This window comes from Hyperolius riggenbachi, chromosome 6, assembly GCF_040937935.1.
Source record: "Hyperolius riggenbachi isolate aHypRig1 chromosome 6, aHypRig1.pri, whole genome shotgun sequence".
NCBI classification, from domain to species: domain Eukaryota; kingdom Metazoa; phylum Chordata; class Amphibia; order Anura; family Hyperoliidae; genus Hyperolius; species Hyperolius riggenbachi.
Genome location: NC_090651.1, coordinates 340,155,049 through 340,173,961, shown reverse-complemented (window position 1 = coordinate 340,173,961; position 18,913 = coordinate 340,155,049). Strand labels below are relative to the sequence as shown.

The 18,913-nt window shown below is 44.9% G+C and overlaps 1 protein-coding gene across 4 annotated transcripts in view; it reads right to left on the bottom strand.

Annotated features, from left to right (window-relative positions):
* Positions 1 to 18,913, bottom strand: part of LOC137522951 (uncharacterized) — a 190,513-nt gene that overhangs the window by 9,661 nt on the left and 161,939 nt on the right. For all 4 annotated transcript variants that reach the window (XM_068243109.1, XM_068243110.1, XM_068243111.1 and 1 more), the window contains exons 5-6: positions 16,600 to 16,761; positions 2,417 to 2,533 (exon numbers count right to left, since the gene is read on the bottom strand). In XM_068243109.1, the coding sequence (XP_068099210.1) occupies positions 2,417 to 2,533; positions 16,600 to 16,761 (279 nt within the window). The remainder of the gene's footprint in view (positions 1 to 2,416; positions 2,534 to 16,599; positions 16,762 to 18,913) is intronic.

The following is an 18,913-nucleotide window of genomic DNA, read 5'->3' as shown; positions in this document are numbered from 1 at the left end:
GTCGGCCTTTACTGCACCTGTGTGAGCGACGCTGTCAATCACCGCCATGTGGATCTGAGCGTACTGCGCAGCTCCACGTTAGTCTGGTTGTCCTTACTGCGCCTGCATGAGCGACACTGTCAATCAAGCCCACGTCGTCCACAGTGTAGATTTGACAGTGTTTTGAGTGTGGATTTCATTGACAAACTAGTGGATTTAATTGACAGCGGTGCTCGCACAGGCACACTAGAGGAGGTCAGCCTCTGCACCGCCGGGGACCCCGGGCCGGAGGCTGAACGTGGAGCTGCGGTGTGGGACATGTCTGCTGCAAGGGGCTGGAGGAAGCCCCGGGTAAGTACAGCTGAGGAACACTATTTTTGGCTGACGACTCTTTTAAGTTTGGTACTTTCAGTGCCCATATCTTTTGGCAACAACATGTGCCCAAAATTAAGAATGGTAATTTAGCTGATTTATTGCTGATAATGTTGGCATCAATATATGCACACATATTGCATTAAGAATAAGATGGCATGTTGCCATAGTGCCAAAAACAGTTAAAATTAGTGCACAGCGCGCCTTATCATTTGGATGCCGCCATGGGCCACAGTGTGCTGTACTGTGTAAATATGGGGGTGCTGACAAGGTAATTTGAGTACCAAAATTTTTCTAGCAGTACTTGGGTGCTGGAGTTAGCAGCGGCTAAGAGGACACGGATTTCGCCATTTAGCGGCGTTGAATCCAGGCCTAGAGTTAGCAGTTGATAAGTTTGGCTGATATTCTACTATGATAGGGGAAGCAATACTATTGAATTCTTCCAGAGCGCATATTAACATGCGCCTCAATTCCATGTGCGCCTGTACCCTGACTTGAATATCAGGCAGCATGCAATTTTCCTTTATCTGTGTGGCATTCCTCTAGGCACTCTGACTTACTCTTTCCAAAAGCATTCTGATCCCATAAAAATCAATAAATAATGTGCTGCAGGAGATGTCAGTGCTATATAAATACATAATAATAATATGGTAGGACATTAGACTATGACTATGGTATGATTAGATTGTGAGCCCCTCTGAGGACAGTCAGTGACATGACTATGTACTCTGTAATGTGCTGCAGAAGATGTCAGTGCTATATGCATACATAATAATAATATGGTAGGACATTAGACTATGACTATGGTAGGATTAGATTGTGAGCTCCGTTTAATGTTATAACTTCATAGTTCAGCAACATTGGGTTGCATTTCTTCTCTGCAGCATTGCAACTTCATGTACATTTGGCTCCATTGCATGCCACAGGGGGGCGCAAAAACTATCTTTGTCCCCGGGCGCTGAAATACCAAGCTACGCCTCTGTTCATAGATCCTTACCCACTTACTCAGGTCAGCTGCACTGACAAACCTTGTCTACAAGCTGTGTGGAGCATGGGCACCTACGATCTCTGATCATGATCAATAAAAAAAACCTTTTTCTCCAACATTTCGGTGTGAATCATCATAGGAGGTAAGATACCTCTCTGTATAAATTATACAATCTTAAATGTATAGTTTTTCAGAGTTCATGATTATCAGGCTCCTCACCAAAACCCCCTTGATATTGAGTAACACGCTATATTAGGCTCAATAAGCAACCTGCCTCCCACTGCTCAATAAGAGGTGTATAGAACCCTGTCTGATTAGACCAGGAGTGTCAAACTTGATCACATTAGGGGCCAAAATAAACAAAAATAAACAAAATCTGAGTCAAATTGTTTATTTAGATTTAACATTTACTGAACAGTCTCAAACAAAGTGGTATAACTATAGCGACTGTGGGGGCCTGCTTCTCCCCCCTTTTGCAGAGTATGCAGATGAGCAGTTAAATATTTACCTTCTCCAGTGCGGCTTTGGGTCTCTTTTGATCTTCCCAACAGCCACACACTCTGTGTCGCCTACCTATGGCTCCCAAGGCATGTCATGTGTTTAGAAGAAGGTAAATATACCACTGCTCCAGTGCACGCTGCAATGTAGAGGGGGTCGAGAATGAGGGATAAGTTGTTTAACAGCAACGCAAGAGGTATGGATCACAGAAGGCGGCCCCATGCTCATTTTGCTGTGGGTTCCTGTGGGTTGTTGCTGCCCCCTGGCTCAAACTGACAATGTTTCACCCAGAAACACTGTCACCGTTGTGCTTCTCTATATGGCAAGGCAATGTAATGTTCTTTCACTGCTTACAGTGTTGCACATTTGAAGTTCTTGAGGGCTATATAAAATTGCAAGAAGGGCCACCTCCAGGTGGTGGGTCTTGAGTTTGACACATGCAGATTAAACCATTGACAGAAAATACAGTATATGTATATAATCAAACTGCGTAAAGCAAGTCCTCTTGTTCCAGCACTGTCACCCTGTTTTGTTTTTTCACTTCAGGCTTGCTTTAAAGAATGTCAAGGTATCACTTACCATTATGAATTATCCTATAAGCCGATGCACATATATTATTTGCCGGGCATTTCTGTGATAGACCACTACATGTTAAATCAGTGTCAGATGAACAAACTATGCACCAGATAAAGGTTCCTGAAATACAAAAAGAACAAAAATAAACAAACAAAAAAACAGTAACATCAAGCAACATATAGAGGTTCCTGAAATACAAAAAGAACAAAAAAAGTAACATCAAGCAATAATACCAGTGAGAAATGGTAAAAAAGAAAAAAAACAAAACTCTCCAAACATATAAACCTCCACTAACCCAGAGGGGGAATAAAATTTAACTTTTCCAATCATACAGTCTCCGGTTAATAAAGTAGACGTCACGCTCATGCGCAGAGAGTGCCCGGCAACAGGAGCGCGATCTAGGACGCGCTCCGCCGGGCAGCGCAGGCGTACTACTTCAGGTCAGTGCGACCCGGAAGTAGTAAGAGCTCCAGAGATATTCGCCGGGCGAACAGTTCGCCACATCTCTACTCCACAAAGGCAAGTAAGCCATAGCAAGTCTATGGAATCCTTTTTATTGAAGCCCAGTCAATACAACATGAGTTCTTTGTGTTGTGTCCCTTGCTCTGCTTTTTAACCACTTCACCCCCAAGGGTTTTTACCCTAATGGACCAGAGCAAATTTAACCTGTCAACACTCTTCCCTTTCATTTGACATTAAAGGGACTCCGACCAGTACTGCAAAGTATTTACAGATGCATACCATTCTGTAGCTTGTGCTCTCCTCTTTCATTTGAAGGAGTAATCCTCCGTTAGAGAAGTGCATCACTGAATGAAGCAGGAAGAGGAAGTGACACACATGGCCATTGAACAAGTGCAGGAAGAGGAAGTTACATGCATTGCCATTGCAAGAGGCTCCTTCACAGGGGTCATAAGCACGACTTTATATGAAGTCGTCTGGCCCCATACATTTAATAGCCGCCAAAATACCAGGGGGAGTTTGAATAAAACAAGTGGCTGGTAAGTGTGCTGACACACTCAATTTTTTGTGGTTATGCTTAAAGGCATACCCATGAGAGGTGCCCGGAGTCTCTTCACATTTTTCAATACTTAGCACAACAAAATGATCTATACTTTGTTTTTTCACTACAAACTAGGCTTTTGGGAGTGATATTTGTTTTCAGTAATTACTTTACTCTTTATGTATTTTAAAGGAAAAAACAAGGAAAAAAAAATACACAATTTCTCCAAATTCTCCCCCCCCCCCCCTATGGTTTTAAAATAAACAATGCTACCATACATAAAAATCAGTGTGATGCAAAAGTTTGGGCAACGTTGTTAATCGTCATAATTTTCCTGTATAATTGTTGGTTGTTACGATAAAAATATCTCACACACAGTGATATTTGAGAAGTGAAAGGAAGTTTATTGGATTTACAGAAAGTGTGCAATAATTGTTTAAATACAATTAGACAGGTGCATACATTTGGGCACTGTTGTCATTTTATTGATTCCAAAACCTTTAGAACTAATTTTTGGAATGCAAATTGGCTTGGTAAGCTCGGTGACCCCTGACCTACATACACAGGTGAATCCAATTATGAGAAAGAGGATTTAAGGGGTCAATTTTCATTTTCAAGTTTCCCTACTCTTTTAATTTTCTCTGAAGTGTAGCAACATGGGGGTCTCACAACCACTCTCAAATTACCTGAAGACAAAGATTGTTCACCATCATGGTGTAGGGGAAGGATACAGAAAGATGTCTCAGAGATTTCAGCTGTCTGTTTCCACAGTTAGGAACATATTGAGGAAATGGAAGACCCCAGTCTCAGTTCAAGTTAAGGCTCGAAGTGGCAGACCAAGAAAAATCTCGGAAAAAAAGAAGTGACGAATGGTGAGAACAGTCAGTACACAAGGAGATGCTGTATGCAAGAGTGATGCAGAGGAAGCCTTTTCTCCACCCCCAGCACCCACAGAGCCGCTTGAGGTATGCTAAAGCACCTTTGGAATAAGGTGCTATGGACTGATGAAACTAAAATTTAGTTATTTGGGCATAATGAGGGGCATTATGCATGGAGGAAAAAGAACACAGCATTCCAAGAAAAACACCTGCTACCTACAGTAAAATATGGTGGTGGTTCCATCATGCTGTGGGGCTGTGTGCTGGGACTGGAAATCTTGTCAAAGTTGAGGAATGCATGGATTCCACTCAGTATCAGCAGATTCTGGAGACCAATTTCCAGGAATCAGTGACAAAGCTGAAGCTGCGCTAGGGCTGGATCTTTCAACAAGACAACAAACCTAAACACTGCTCAAAATCCACTAAGGCATTCATGCAGAGGAACAAGTACAACTTTCTGGAATGGCCATCTCAATCCCCAGACCTGAATATAATTTAAAATCTGTGGTGTGAGTTAAAGAGAGCTGTCCATGCTCGGAAGCCATTAAAGGAATACTGTAGGGGGGTTGGGGGAAAATAAGTTGAACTTGCCCTGTGAGTCTAATGGTCCCCCATAGACATCCTGTGCCCGCACAGCCACTCACTGATGCTCCGGCCCGCCTCCGGTTCACTTCTGGAATTTCAGACTGTAAAGTCTGAAAACCACTACGCCTGCGTTGCCATGTCCTCACTCCCGCTGATGTCACCAGGAGTGTACTGCGCAGGCACAGATCATACTGGGCCTGCGCAGTACGATCCTGGTGACATCAGTGGGAGCGAGGATATGTCAACAGGTGCAGTGGTTTTCAGACTTTAAAGTCTGAAATTCCAGAAGTGAACCGGAGGCGGGGCAGGAGCATCAGTGAGTGGCTGCGTGGGCACAGGGTGTCTGCGGGGGACCATTAGAAGCCCCAGGTAAGTTCAACTCATTTTCCCCCAACCCCCCTACAGTATTCCTTTAAACCTGAATGAACTAGAGATGTTTTGTAAAGAGGAATGGTCCAAAATACCTTCAACCAGAATCCAGACTCTCATTGGAACCTACAGGAAGTGTTTAGAGGCTGTAATTTCTGCAAACGTTGGTTCTACTATATACTTATTTCATTTCTTTGTTGCGGTTCCCAAATTTATGCACCTGCCTAATTTTGTTTAAACAATTATTGCACACTTTTTGTAAATAATATAAACTTCATTTCACTTCTCAAATATCACTGTGTGTGTCTACTATATGATATATTTAACTGACATTTTTATCATAACAACCATACAGGAAAATCAAAACAATTAACAAGGTTGCCCAAACTTTCACATCCCACTGAATCTGCCTATTTGTCCTGCTTATCACAAGCAGGGATGCTCGGATACCCCTTTTTAAAATCGATACCCAGATACCCGGATCTGACTCAGATATCCGAATCTGAACTTTGCGGTATCTGCATAGAATCGGATATCCAAACCCATTATCCGGGTAAATCCGAATCAATTTGGATATCCGGATAGAAAACCGGAAGTGGCCTTTAAATTGCTTCCAAAACGTTTTTTAAGGTAAATGATGCATGTAGCATCATGTTTTTTTAAAGATAAACACTAATTGATTATGTGGGGAGTTAAAATACAAAAAAAAAAATGGCTTTAAATTAACATCAGGACTAGGTTCCAGACAGCAGTTGTGCAGCCCACATTGTGTCCAAAGTCCAACCGCACAACTGGGACATGACAGTTTTCAGCCCAGACACCTCAAAAATGTTATGCAGCAATTGTGTTTTGGGTTAAATATAGGTGGTATCAGCACAGCAGCAGTGGCCTGTGGCACCCCGTCGGTGGGAGCAGCACAGGCAGCAGGAGCAGGGCAATGCAGCAGGTGTAACGTGGTTCAGGAGCATGCCAGACGTGGCACGTGTATGTGGCACGTGTATGTGGCACGTAGCGTTGGTACCATGGCTGTAAAAAAATTGTGAACCAGGCGGCTTAGTTAGTAATAGTTAACAATCAGGAGGAGCCAGGAGGTTGTGGTGGTGGTGGTAGTAAAGGTTGGTAAGGCAGACATAGTGATTCCCAGCCACTTCATGTCCCCCTCTTACCAACAACAGGGAAAGACTTGCCCAACAGGATCTGGTGGTGTTTTTTCCTTGCACGGGAAGTGGTGGAGGGAGCACCCCAAATTTTATTCTCTCGCTTGCCACAATTAAGATGATACCCTATATACATATTCTGATAACTTTTTGGCCACGCAATACACTGTTAACCATGAGCAGCACCAATTGATTTTTCAAGGCCATTTTTTTGCACCAAAAGTAATAGTCATTTTTTCTTAGCAAAGCCCATGGGTCCCATGAGTCCTATCAGCAACATTCAGCCTTACAGAGGACAAAACTGTAACGCCTTTGGTCCCAAAGGGGTTAAAGTGATTTAAAATACAGTCTATGATTTTTATTGCTCACAGTAGGGATGTTTTTTAAATGTTTTGAGCTCAACTCACTGGTTTGGCTGGGAAGCTTTGAAAACACCAATATACTTATGTTATGGCTGTCAAAGAAAATAACTCAGCAGTGAACAATAAGGCAAACAACCTGCATTTTTCAACACTACTGGTTAAGGGCGCTTTCTGTGACACAAGAGACCTGGGTTCGAATCTCAGCTCTTCTTGTTCAGTAAGCCAGCACCTATTCAGTAGAAGACCTTGGGCAAGACTCCCTAACACTGCCACTGCCTATAGAGTGCACCCTAGTGGCTGCAGGTCTGGCGCTTTGAGTCTACCAGAAGAAAAGTGTGATATAAATGTGATTTGTCTTCAAAATGTTTTCCCCTTGATCCTTGTTACCAATTCTCACAATGCACCAGAGCCGATGTGAATGTTTTTTAGAGTCAGCATTTTTCTTTCTTTTTCATTGGCAGTCTCAGTCTCTCCAGTAGTGTTGGGCGAACACCTAGATGTTCGGGTTCGCGAACGTTCGCCGAACATCGCCGCGATGTTCGGGTGTTCGCGCCGAACTCCGGACATAATGGAAGTCAATGGGGACCCGAACTTTCGTGCTTTGTAAAGCTTCCTTACATGCTACATACCCCAAATTAGCAGGGTATGTGCACCTTGGGAGTGGGTACAAGGGGAAAAAAATATTTGAAAAAGAGCTTATAGTTTTTGAGAAAATTGATTGTAAAGTTTCAAAGGAAAAACTGTCTTTTAAATGTGGATAATGTCATGTTTCTTTGCACAGGTAACATGCTTTTTGTCGCCATGCAGTCATAAGTGTAATACAGAGAAGAGGTTCCAGGAAAAGGGACCGGTAACGCTAACCCAGCACCAGCAGCAGCACACGTGATGGAACAGGAGGAGGCGCAGGAGGAGAAGGCCACGCTTTGTGAGACACAACAACCCAGGCCTTGCATGAGGACAAGAAGCGTGCGGATAGCATGCTTTGTACCGCCATGCATGCAGTCATAAATGTAATAAAGATAAGAGGTTCAATAAACAGGGACAGGGCGGCAACGCTAACCCAGCAGCAGCAGCAGCAGCAGCACACGTGATGGAACAGGAGGAGGCGCAGGAGAAGAAGGCCACGCTTTGTGAGACACAACAACCCAGGCCTTGCATGAGGACAAAAAGCGTGCGGATAGCATGCTTTGTACCGCCATGCAGTCATAAATGTAATAAAGATAAGAGGTTCCATAAACAGGGACCGGTAACGCTAACCCAGCACCAGCAGCAGCACACGTGATGGAACAGGAGCAGGCGCAGGAGGAGAAGAAGGCCATGCTTTTTGAGACACAACAACCCAGGCCTTGCATGAGGACAAAAATCGTGCGGATATAGCAGCAATGCTTTTTGCCGCCATGCAGTCATAAATGTAATACAGATGAGAGGTTCAATAAACAGGGACCGGAAACGCTAAACCATCCCAGATGTTCATTGGTCATGTTACTTGGTTGGGGTCCTGGAGTGTTGCGTAGTCGTTTCCAATCCAGGATTGATTTATTTTAATTTGAGTAAGACGGTCTGCATTTTCTGTGGAGAGGCGGATACGCCGATCTGTGACGATACCTCCGGCAGCACTGAAACAGCGTTCCGACATAACGCTGGCTGCCGGGCAAGCCAGCACCTCTATTGCGTACATTGCCAGTTTGTGCCAGGTGTCTAGCTTCATGCCCGGTTTCAGGTCCAACGGTGCCAGCCACAAATCCGTCTGTTCCTTTATTCCCCTCCAAATTTCCTCCCCTGTGTGCTGCTTATCCCCAAGGCAGATCAGCTTCAGCAACGCTTGCTGACGCATGCCAACAGCTGTGCTGCACTGCTTCCACGATCCTACTGCTGCTGGGTTAGCGTTTCCGGATGAGGTACAGCTTTGAGATGCGTTGGAGGAGAAGGAGTCAGAGAGGTAGGTGCTGCTGTTGTTATCCAGTGGGAGGGACGGCGGTGCAGCTGTTTGCGGCGTGGGCAACACCCGCGCCGTAGCAGGTGAGGAATCGCTGCCAGGCTCCACAAGGTTCACCCAGTGCGCGGTAAGGGAGATGTATCGACCCTGGCCGAACGCACTCGTCCAGGTGTCAGTGGTGAGGTGAACCTTGCAGGCAACGGCATTCTTCAAGCTTCGGGTTATTTAGCTGACCACGTGCTCATGCAACTCAGGCACTGCAGAGCGCGCAAAGTGGTAGCAGCTGGGAACCACGTAACGTGGGATGGCCACTGACATCATGCCCTTGAAGCTGTTTGTCTCCACCACTCGATATGGCAGCATTTCGCAGGCCAGAAGCTTGGCTATGCTGGCTGGCTGTTACTGCCACGGCCCGGGGGTCATTTGCTGGCAATTTCCTCTTGCGCTAAAACATCTCCGAGACAGACAACTCAACCGTAGGGCTGCACACCGAAGGGCTGTTGGTTGTTGTGTTTGATGAACACTGGGAGACCTCAAGAGCACTAGTCCGGAAAGTGACAGTGTCAGCGTCGTCTGATGTTTGTGAATGTTGTGAACCACGCAATGGCTGGGCTACTGCTGCTGCTGAGGCGGGTCTGGTGGTGAGTCTGGTGAACCCAAGGGAGGCAGTGTTGCTGGTGGTACCCTGTCCTGCCGCGTTTGCCCACAGAGTGGGATGTTTGGATAGAATGTGGCGGCTCATGCTGGTGGTGGAGAGGTTGTTAATACTTTTCCCCCTGCTCAGGCGGGTCTTGCACACCTTGCAAATCGCCATGGTAACATCCTCAGTGCAGTCTTCAAAGAAAGCCCAGACTTTGGAGCACCTGCCTTGCTGGCGATTTCTGTTTGCGCCTCTTTTGCCTCTCACTTGAACTTCCACGCTTGCGGTGCCTGAAATTGCGCGCCGCCTACCTTGTGGCACAAGACGAACTCGTGCAGCAGTGGGTTCCTCAACAGACTCATCTGTGCTGCTGCTACGACGGCGATGTTCTCGTTCACAAACAAAATCTGGGTCTATGTCCACATTGTCCATACCCTCCTCTTCCATCTCCTCAAACTCGTCATATGTCATTGTGGGGGGCCGCCGCCGTGGAGTAGAGCTCCCCAGAACAACCTCTGCGCAGCTCACTCCAACGTCGTCTGGTTATCTGGCAGTTGTGTGCGTGGTGTCGCTGCCGGTTGTGTCAGCTTTGTGCCCACTGGCTCCTTGTAACTGGCTGAGGACTCGGACCTTGTGCGTGATGATGTGCTGGTGCTGCTTAACCCACTGCTGGACGCTTGAGAGGTCATCCAAGTAATTATCTGGTCCTGTTCTTTTGGATCTGTGAGAGTGGTTGTCCTGGACAACATGGGCGGTATTGAGTGGGTTTTCTTGGGTGCTCCCCTGTGGCCTGTACGTGAACCGTCAGGGGAAACACCTCTTCCCTTGCCCCTCCCTCTTTCACCGGATTTCTCCCTCATTTCACTTATCCTTAAAGTACACGCTGACTGGCAGCAGTACAGTGGCAGTACAGAAATGCTATACAGTGGTGGGTGAGCGGTGTACCACTATTGCCAGCAGCGACACAAAGCACAATGCTATACAGTGGCGGGTGAGCGGTGTACTACTGTTCCCAGCAGACACAGAGTGGAAGTAAACACAATGCTATATAGTGTGGCTGAGCCGTGTACACAGAGTGGCATTAAACACAATGCTATATAGTCTGCTATATAGTCACCCCGAACAGGGTGATGTTCTGCAGAACCCGAACAGTGGCAAACACTGTTCGCCCAACACTACTGGGAACGCAGATTTTAGTACCTAAACACACGATACAACATGTTTTCCGGGGTCGGACTCTGAGGCACATACAGATGGTCCCGATCATCATCCTCATCATACAACTCTTCTCCTGAGTCTGACCCACCCACCACCTCTGCCACCCCAACATCCCCAGACACAGACCCCTCATCGTCCTCAACATTAACTTGGGATGCTGGCCTGAGCCAGACCTCCTCCTCCACATCAGGCCCCATCATCTCCTCAATGGACGCCCTCATTAATCGCTCTGGCGACGGACCGATGGACACAACGTTCTCCTCCGGGGAGGGCTGCTGCTGACCACTGGCTGCTGGGGTGGATGTTATAGCTTGCGTGGGGCGTTGGCTGTTGCTGTTGTTGGGAGTGCTGCTCACAGCGGAGGTCTCTGGGGAACTCATGTTGAGCTCATATAGTGGTTGACGGTGAGTGGAGTATTACTGATCCCAGCAATATACACACTGACTGGCAGAGTACGCAATGCTATATAGTGTGGCTGAGCGGTGTACACAGAGTGGCAGTAAACACAATGCTATATAGTCTGGCTGAGCGAGCGGTGTACTACTGTTCCCAGCAGAATCAGAGTGGCAGTAAACAATGGTATATAGTCTGGCTGAGCGGTGTACACAGAGTGTCAGTAAACAATGGTATATAGTCTGGCTGAGCGGTGTACACAGAGTGTCAGTAAACAATGGTATATAGTCTGGCTGAGCGGTGTACACAGAGTGTCAGTAAACAATGGTATATAGTCTGGCTGAGCAGTGTACACAGAGGGTCAGTAAACAATGGTATATAGTCTGGCTGAGCGGTGTACACAGAGTGTCAGTAAACAATGCTATATAGTCTGGCTGAGCGGTGTACACAGAGTGTCAGTAAACAATGGTATATAGTCTGGCTGAGCGGTGTACACAGAGTGGCAGTAAACAATGGTATATAGTCTGGCTGAGCGGTGTACACAGAGTGTCAGTAAACAATGGTATATAGTCTGGCTGAGCGGTGTACACAGAGTGGCAGTAAACACAATGCTATATATAGCGTGGCTGAGCGAGGTGCACAGTGGCAGTACACACAATGCTATATAGTCAGGCTAAGCCGTGTACACAGAGTGTCAGAAAACACAATGCTATATATAGCGTGGCTGAGCGAGGTGCACAGTGGCAGTACACACAATGCTATATTAGTCAGGCTAAGCCGTGTACACAGAGTGTCAGAAAACACAATGCTATATATAGCGTGGCTGAGCGAGGTGCACAGTGGCAGTACACACAATGCTATATAGCCAGGCTAAGCCGTGTACACAGAGTGTCAGAAAACACAATGCTATATATAGCGTGGCTGAGCGAGGTACACAGTGGCAGTAAACAATGCTATATATAGTGTGGCTGAGCGAGCGGTGTACTACTGTTCCCAGCAGCAACACACAATGACTGGGGGGGACCCTGGCTAGCGTGGCTGGAGAGTGAACTACCCTGCCTGCCTACCCAAAGCTAAACCCACAGAGAAATGGCGGAGATATGACGTGGTTCGGGTATTTATTTACACGTGACCGTTCGGCCAATCAGAGCGCGTTCGGGCCCGAACCACGTGACCCGTTCGGCCAATCACAGCGCTAGCCGAACGTTCGGGGAACGTTCGGCCATGCGCTCTTAGTTCGGCCATGTGGCCGAACGGTTTGGCCGAGCACCGTCAGGTGTTCGGCCGAACTCGAACATCACCCGAACAGGGTGATGTTCTGCAGAACCCGAACAGTGGCGAACACTGTTCGCCCAACACTACTCTCCAGCCCACAGGTGGCACTGCTGAGTAGAAAGCAGATTTTTGGTGTTCATTTATTACAATGAAGAGCTTGTCTTTATTCTACTGCATGTTAGACTCAAAGACATGTTACACCACAGTCGATAGGCACCCTAGTGAGGGTATCCGTGTGCTAAGCTGATATGGCGCTGTAGTCCAGCAGCTCCCAAAGCATAAGTAGAAGAGATCAGCAGCACCACGTAGATGTATTTAAAGAGAAACTCCGACCAAGAATTTAACTTTATCCCAATCAGTAGCTGATACCCCCTTTTACATGACAAATCTATTGCATTTCACAAACAGACCATCAGGGGGCGCTGTATGACTGATTTTGTGCTGAAACCCCTCCCACAAGAGGCTCTGGTACCGCGGTAGTCTGGGCAAACTGCCACAATGTAACAATGTTCACAGACAGGAAATGGCTGTTTACAGCTGTCTGCAAGGCCAGAACAGCTAGAAACAGCTACATAACCTGCCCACAGTAACAATGTCACCATGTAATACATGTCAGAATGTGAACCTGGGAGAGGAAAGATTTTACAATGAGCAAACACTGACTAAATCATGTATACATAATTATTGTAATAATGAAGCACTTTTTTATTACATTATTTTCACTGGAGTTCCTCTTTAAGCTCTTTATTGCATAAAGATAAAGCCCAAGGACAGCGACAGATGCTGTTTTGGAGGCAAACTCCTTCCTCAAGCTGTATAGGCTCACAGAGCTCACAGAGTGAGCCTATACAGCTTGAGGAAGGAGTTTGCCTCCGAAACAGCGTCTGTCGCTGTCCCTGGGCTTTATCTTTATGCAATAAAGAGCTTCAATACATCTACGTGGTGCTGCTGATCTCTTCTACTTAGACTCAAAGACATGGACAGCACAGCAGGGGTCAAATAAATCTAAAAAGTCTGTTTTTGCTGCCTGCTGCCACTAATGTTCTATTTCACTACTAAAGTCTGCGTTCCCACTGCCAGGGGTCACGGACAACTCTGCTGCCATGTCATTGCTATCGCTGCAAGGGGAAAAAAAAACATTTACAAAACGTCTCTGGGTGTTTTTGTGGCGTCGGCCACTCATTTTCCTCCAGTGGTACCACCACTGCCAGGTGCCAATGGGACTCACCATCCCCTCTGTGATTGCGTAAAGTGTATTTCCTTGTTTAAACCCAATTATTACTAATTAATAGCCGCATTTAAAGTGTTGATTTAACTTTAAAATCCACTTTCTCAAAAACGAAAAGTTTTTTTTTTTTTTTTTTTTTTTTTGAAAGGACAACTGACAACTATTTTTAAAAGGAAATAAATATAACAGCCTCCATATCCCTCTCACTTCAGCTGTCCTTTAAGTTGTAGCCCCTTTCACCTTTATAATCCATGCAATTTGGGGATTTTCGCATGCATGGTGACCTTGCTATTAGCTAATATGCTTTTACGTGATCATGGCCGTGAATTCTGTTATTGCCTCATTCACAGAAAAAATCTGGGTCGAATTTGTAAGTCCATTTCAAATCCAGAAAACAATTACGGAAATTCCAGATTTTTTTCAACCACGGCCGAATAAGTCGAATCCGTGATTGGGGGTATCCGAGCATCACTGATAGGAATAAGGGTACATACACACATGCAATAACCGTTGACTGAAACAGTCGATAACGACAATGTCCAGCGACGATCGTTCTGTGTGTACAGTGGACGCTAATCAATCCTGTTCAGGCATCATTAAAAACCCGTCATGTCGGATCCTTAAAGTGAACCTCCGGACTAAAAATCTACTCAGCAGAACTGAAAAGGCTTGGCGTTTCTTTAACAGTTTCACAGCATCAGAACTTTGTTTTTCTTACCAAAGCATCATTTTTAGCTGAATTTTTAGCTAAGCTCCACCCATCAAAGAAAAAAAGCCCGGGCTTTTTTCCCTGATGCTGTGCAGAGCATGATGGGATTTCCTATGTTGTTATTCATGTTGCCTAGCAACTGGGAGAGGTGCTCAGGACACAGGACAGTTGGAACTGTGTCTCATGCTCCCTGTCACCTCCTTTCAACCAAAAAGATGGCTGCCCAAATGAAATAACAAACATTTGCCTGTTCTTTTAAAACAGTGTGGGTAAGAGATTATATTACCTATCTATTTTATTTAACATAACTAATGTAACTTAATGACAGTGTGTTTGTTTAGGCTGGAGTTCCTTTTTAACAACCACCGATACCCGAGCAGGACTGATTCTAATGTTATTTCAGCTCCCCCCAGCAACAGAAACTCACTCTGTTATGTGCCAATCATCATCCCTCCATAGCAACAGAACTCCTTGTTAGCCTGAGGGCTAGCAATATGTCAGTATAGCATCGGTCTACAAATTGTCCTCTAAAATCTCTAAAAACTGCGCTGATATCAATATTGGGTGTAACTTCTTTCGGTGGTGCGCTGCTGTACACAATACAATATATAAAGTCTCAAACAATGGCTGTGCACAAGAACACCCGCAAACTGCGTTCCACACTCCAAGTGGTATACGTCACTCCTCCTACTCAGGGTCAGGCAAAATTCCTCCACTTCAGTGAGACACCACCACCACACCCCAAGCAGTGGCCACTCACCGTTAGATAAGACCCTCAATTAGATGGGTCCACAGCGCTTGTGGGGTCATCTGGCCGCCCCCCTGCCGTTTAGATGGAAGATCACCTCCTCACCACTTTCTGTATCAGTTGCTGGTTCGTTCACCTCAAAAGACATATACCAGAGCTCCCATAGCGTAAAATTGTATAAAAATTTTATTAATAAAAAGATTGCACACTTACAGACATATCCAGGGTATTTTCGTATAGAGTTTTTGTGGGCTCCACCCCAAACGTTGGCCACCGGGTTGGCTGTAGAGCGCTGTTTCTAACGCCTTCCCCTCTGCGTCCACGTTTCTCCCCTTGGATAGTGATAAGGCCGCGTAAACTTCAACTGCTTGGGGTGTGGTGGTGGTGTCTCACTGAAGTGGAGGAATTTTGCCTGACCCTGAGTAGGAGGAGTGACGTATACCACTTGGAGTGTGGAACGCAGTTTGCGGGTGTTCTTGTGCGCAGCCATTGTTTGAGACTTTACAAATTGTCCTCTAAAGGATCGTTTCCCAATCCCTGAAGGGCAACAATTCTTTCATGTGTGTAGTTACTATTTTTACACTCTAACCATACTGTATAAATGTACGCAACACACACCAGTGGTGGGCCAAAATATGCAAAACTTTGCATCAAAATTCGCATTTACGTATCGTAACCGTAATGCAAAATTCCAGGGAAAATCGTAATTGATTTCATATGTAATAGAAGTATTTCATAATTTCGCGTAATTTTTCGCATAATTTTCGAGCAATTTTGCAAAATTTTGTGCCAAATTTAGCAGTTAATAGCAAAGACTTCATACATGCTATTGCTACCAAAATTTGTACATATGTTAAGGAGAATATTAGGCACAAGGCAGAAAAATAATTTTTCAAAAAGACATTGTAGTTTTTGAGAAAATTGATTTTAAATATGCAAAGAAAAAAGTTTCAGGCTAGATTCACAGTGGGACGTTGCGTTTTGATGCCACGTTAAAGTCGCACCGCAAGCTTACAACGCAACGCGCCCAAAAAGTGGCAACGCAGCGTTACCGTCGCATACAGCAGATACAGTAAAAAATACAGGCAATGAAAAGTATGCTTCCAAGTCATTACTGAGCATGTGCAAACAGTCCAACGCAGCTAATAATGTGTATAACGCACTGCATGCAGTACTTTTACTTAAAGTGCAGTGTTAGGCACCAACGCAACGTGTGCACTGTGAACAGGGCATTGATTTTTCATTGCAGTGAGTTATTCTGCGTTAAATGCTGTTTTAACGCGCGACTTTAACGTCCCACTGTGAACTTAGCCTAAAAAACATTTTTTCTTTGCATTTTTAAAATCGATTTTCTCAAAAACTATATGGTCTTTTTAGAAAAAAAATAATGTTCTCTTGTACCCACTATTCCCTTTAACATAAGTAGCAAATTTGGTGTCAATAGCATGTATGGGGGCTTTGCTATTAACCTCCAAAGTCGGCACAAAATTACGTGAAATTTCGCAAAAATTATTAAATTTTATGTGAAATTACGAATGACTACAAAATCAATTTAGTTTGCAAATCGTAATTACATAAAGGCGTAACTGCGAAAATGTCCCCAAAATTTAGCAAAATCGTAATTTTGCTGATTACTATCACACACATACTTTAACATTCAGGATCAATGACAGCAATCCATTTCTTACCTGTATTCCCCACACTGGGTAAGGTTTCTCCAGAGCTGTAAGTCGCAGGATAACAATAGAAGCCCATATAGATGTAATAACCGGTGGAAGAGTCATAGTAGGTATAGTCCGCTGCCTCACAGACACTTGGTGTAGCACAGCCAGATGCGCTGTCACTAGAGACTGCAATATACCAAATTATACTTGAAGATGCAGGTCACAACATTATATTGTGAGGAACAAAACGCAAAATACATAATCTTCAAAGAAAAACATCTTTATATTCCACAAAATCCACAAACAATTAATGCTTGAGACATTGCAGGTTCTCTTTGCAAAAGTCATATTAACCTATTTTGGTTCCTGGACGTAGTTTCTACGTCCAGGAACCATGCGCGCTACCGCGGCCGATCGCGCGCGTGCACGCGCACTCCCGGCCGTGGATTCGGTAGCCAGGGAATCAATGTATCGGTCTATGGAGCCCGATCATTGATTCCTCTCCCCCGCTGAAAAAGCGACAGCTTCTCTCAGAAGCTGTGCCTTTTCTGGCCGTTCCCTCTGCGATGAGTCACTCTAAGCGTGTGTTACGTTTAGAGTGACGTCATGTAAACAAACTCATGGCCGCCATCTTGTTGCCAAAAAGTAATACTACACCTGTAAAAAAAAATAATTTAAAATAACACACATTTACATTATAAATCTATTGTTTACCTCCCACCCTCCCAAAACTACCCAAATAAAATGTTTACGATAAAAAAAACAAAACATTACAATAAAAAAAAAAAAAAACATGTAAATATTTACCTAAGGGTCTAAACTTTTTAAATATCAATGTAAAGATGAAATATTTCTATATTTTTTTTATTTTAAACTTGTAAATAGTGATAGATGCTGTCATGATCGCTGCTGCAGCAGGTATTGCTGGAAGCAGTAGTGCTGCAGCTCAGGCAGTTCTGATCTATTTCCATGCAAGCTGCATAGCTTTGTCTGCCTTTCCCTGCTGTCAGCCTGTGACTGATTATCATTCACCTGTGTGGGAATCTGCATGTCTGCTCCCATTGGATGACCTCAGTATAAAGATCTGCTTCCTGCAGGGTTTCCTCGGGTTATCATAAGCTTCAGTTTAAGCCTGCCTTGCTGTCGCTTCAGCCCCCGATCGTGTTTCTTGTTCTAAAGATACTTTGCTGGTCTTGCATCATATATTGGCTCATTGCCAATATATATGCATACCAGCACCTTTGTTATTTTCCTTGTATTCGTGTTACGTTGATACATCAGTGTCGCTGATGTATACGTACACGAACTGTTTATATCCTGTGTTCAGTTAGTCAGCTTTCCAGCACGTTTTGGTAGTTTGCGCGTACCGCGATCACCCGTGCTGAGCTAGTTATCCTGTTCCTGGTCCTGTTTGTGGATTGCGTTCATCTCTGCGAGGAGATAACGAATCCTTCTGAATCCTGTCCTGTTACCGTTTGTGGATTGCGTTCATCTCTGCGAAGAGATAACGAATCCTTCTGAATCCTGTTCCTGTTACCGTTTGTGGATTGCGTTCATCTCTGCGAAGAGATAGCGAATCCTTCTGAATCCTGTTCTGTTACCATTTGTGGATTGCGTTCATCTCTGCGAAGAGATAGCGAATCCTTCTGAGTCCTGTTCCCTGTATTGCTCCAGTCTAAGTCAGTGTTCCTGCTTATGTCATATATCGGTTCATTGCCGATATATACATATGTTAGTCAGACGTTACAAATAGTTTCATTGATAGCTGTAATTGTAATACGCTAGGAAAACATACTTATTGTATATTTGTCTGTGTTATGTTCATCTACCTTGATCCTGCTATTTCCTGACTATCGTGTCCTGTCATTGTTAGGCACGCCATCGCTGCAACGCATTGGCTGCCTCATTCCAGTCTGTCTTGTGGACGCTTGCTGTCGCTAAGTAGCGGCAAGCTAGCAAGCGTTCATTCTGTCTACCTGTCCTGATCGCCTCAGATCTGGTTTATGCGCTCAGCGCTACTTTGCGCTGAGACGTTATAGCGAAAGTCTGCACCGGCGCTGTGCGCCACAATCTCCTATTGGAGTCAGTCCTCCCCTCCACTACACTAGGGATATCCTGATTCCTTGCGCTAGTGTGTGTATCTCCTCCACGTCAGCTCATGCGCTGCATGCTGACTGAGGGGAATACACCACCAAGCCTTACATTATGATAACCCCAAAACCAATCCCCATTGTGGGGGGGATTCCCAGAAAGTATGACACTGTTAACTATGGTTCCTGTTCCTTTAAGAAATTTGAAGAACTTAACTCTGAAACAGAAAATGAGTTTTTCTCTGAAT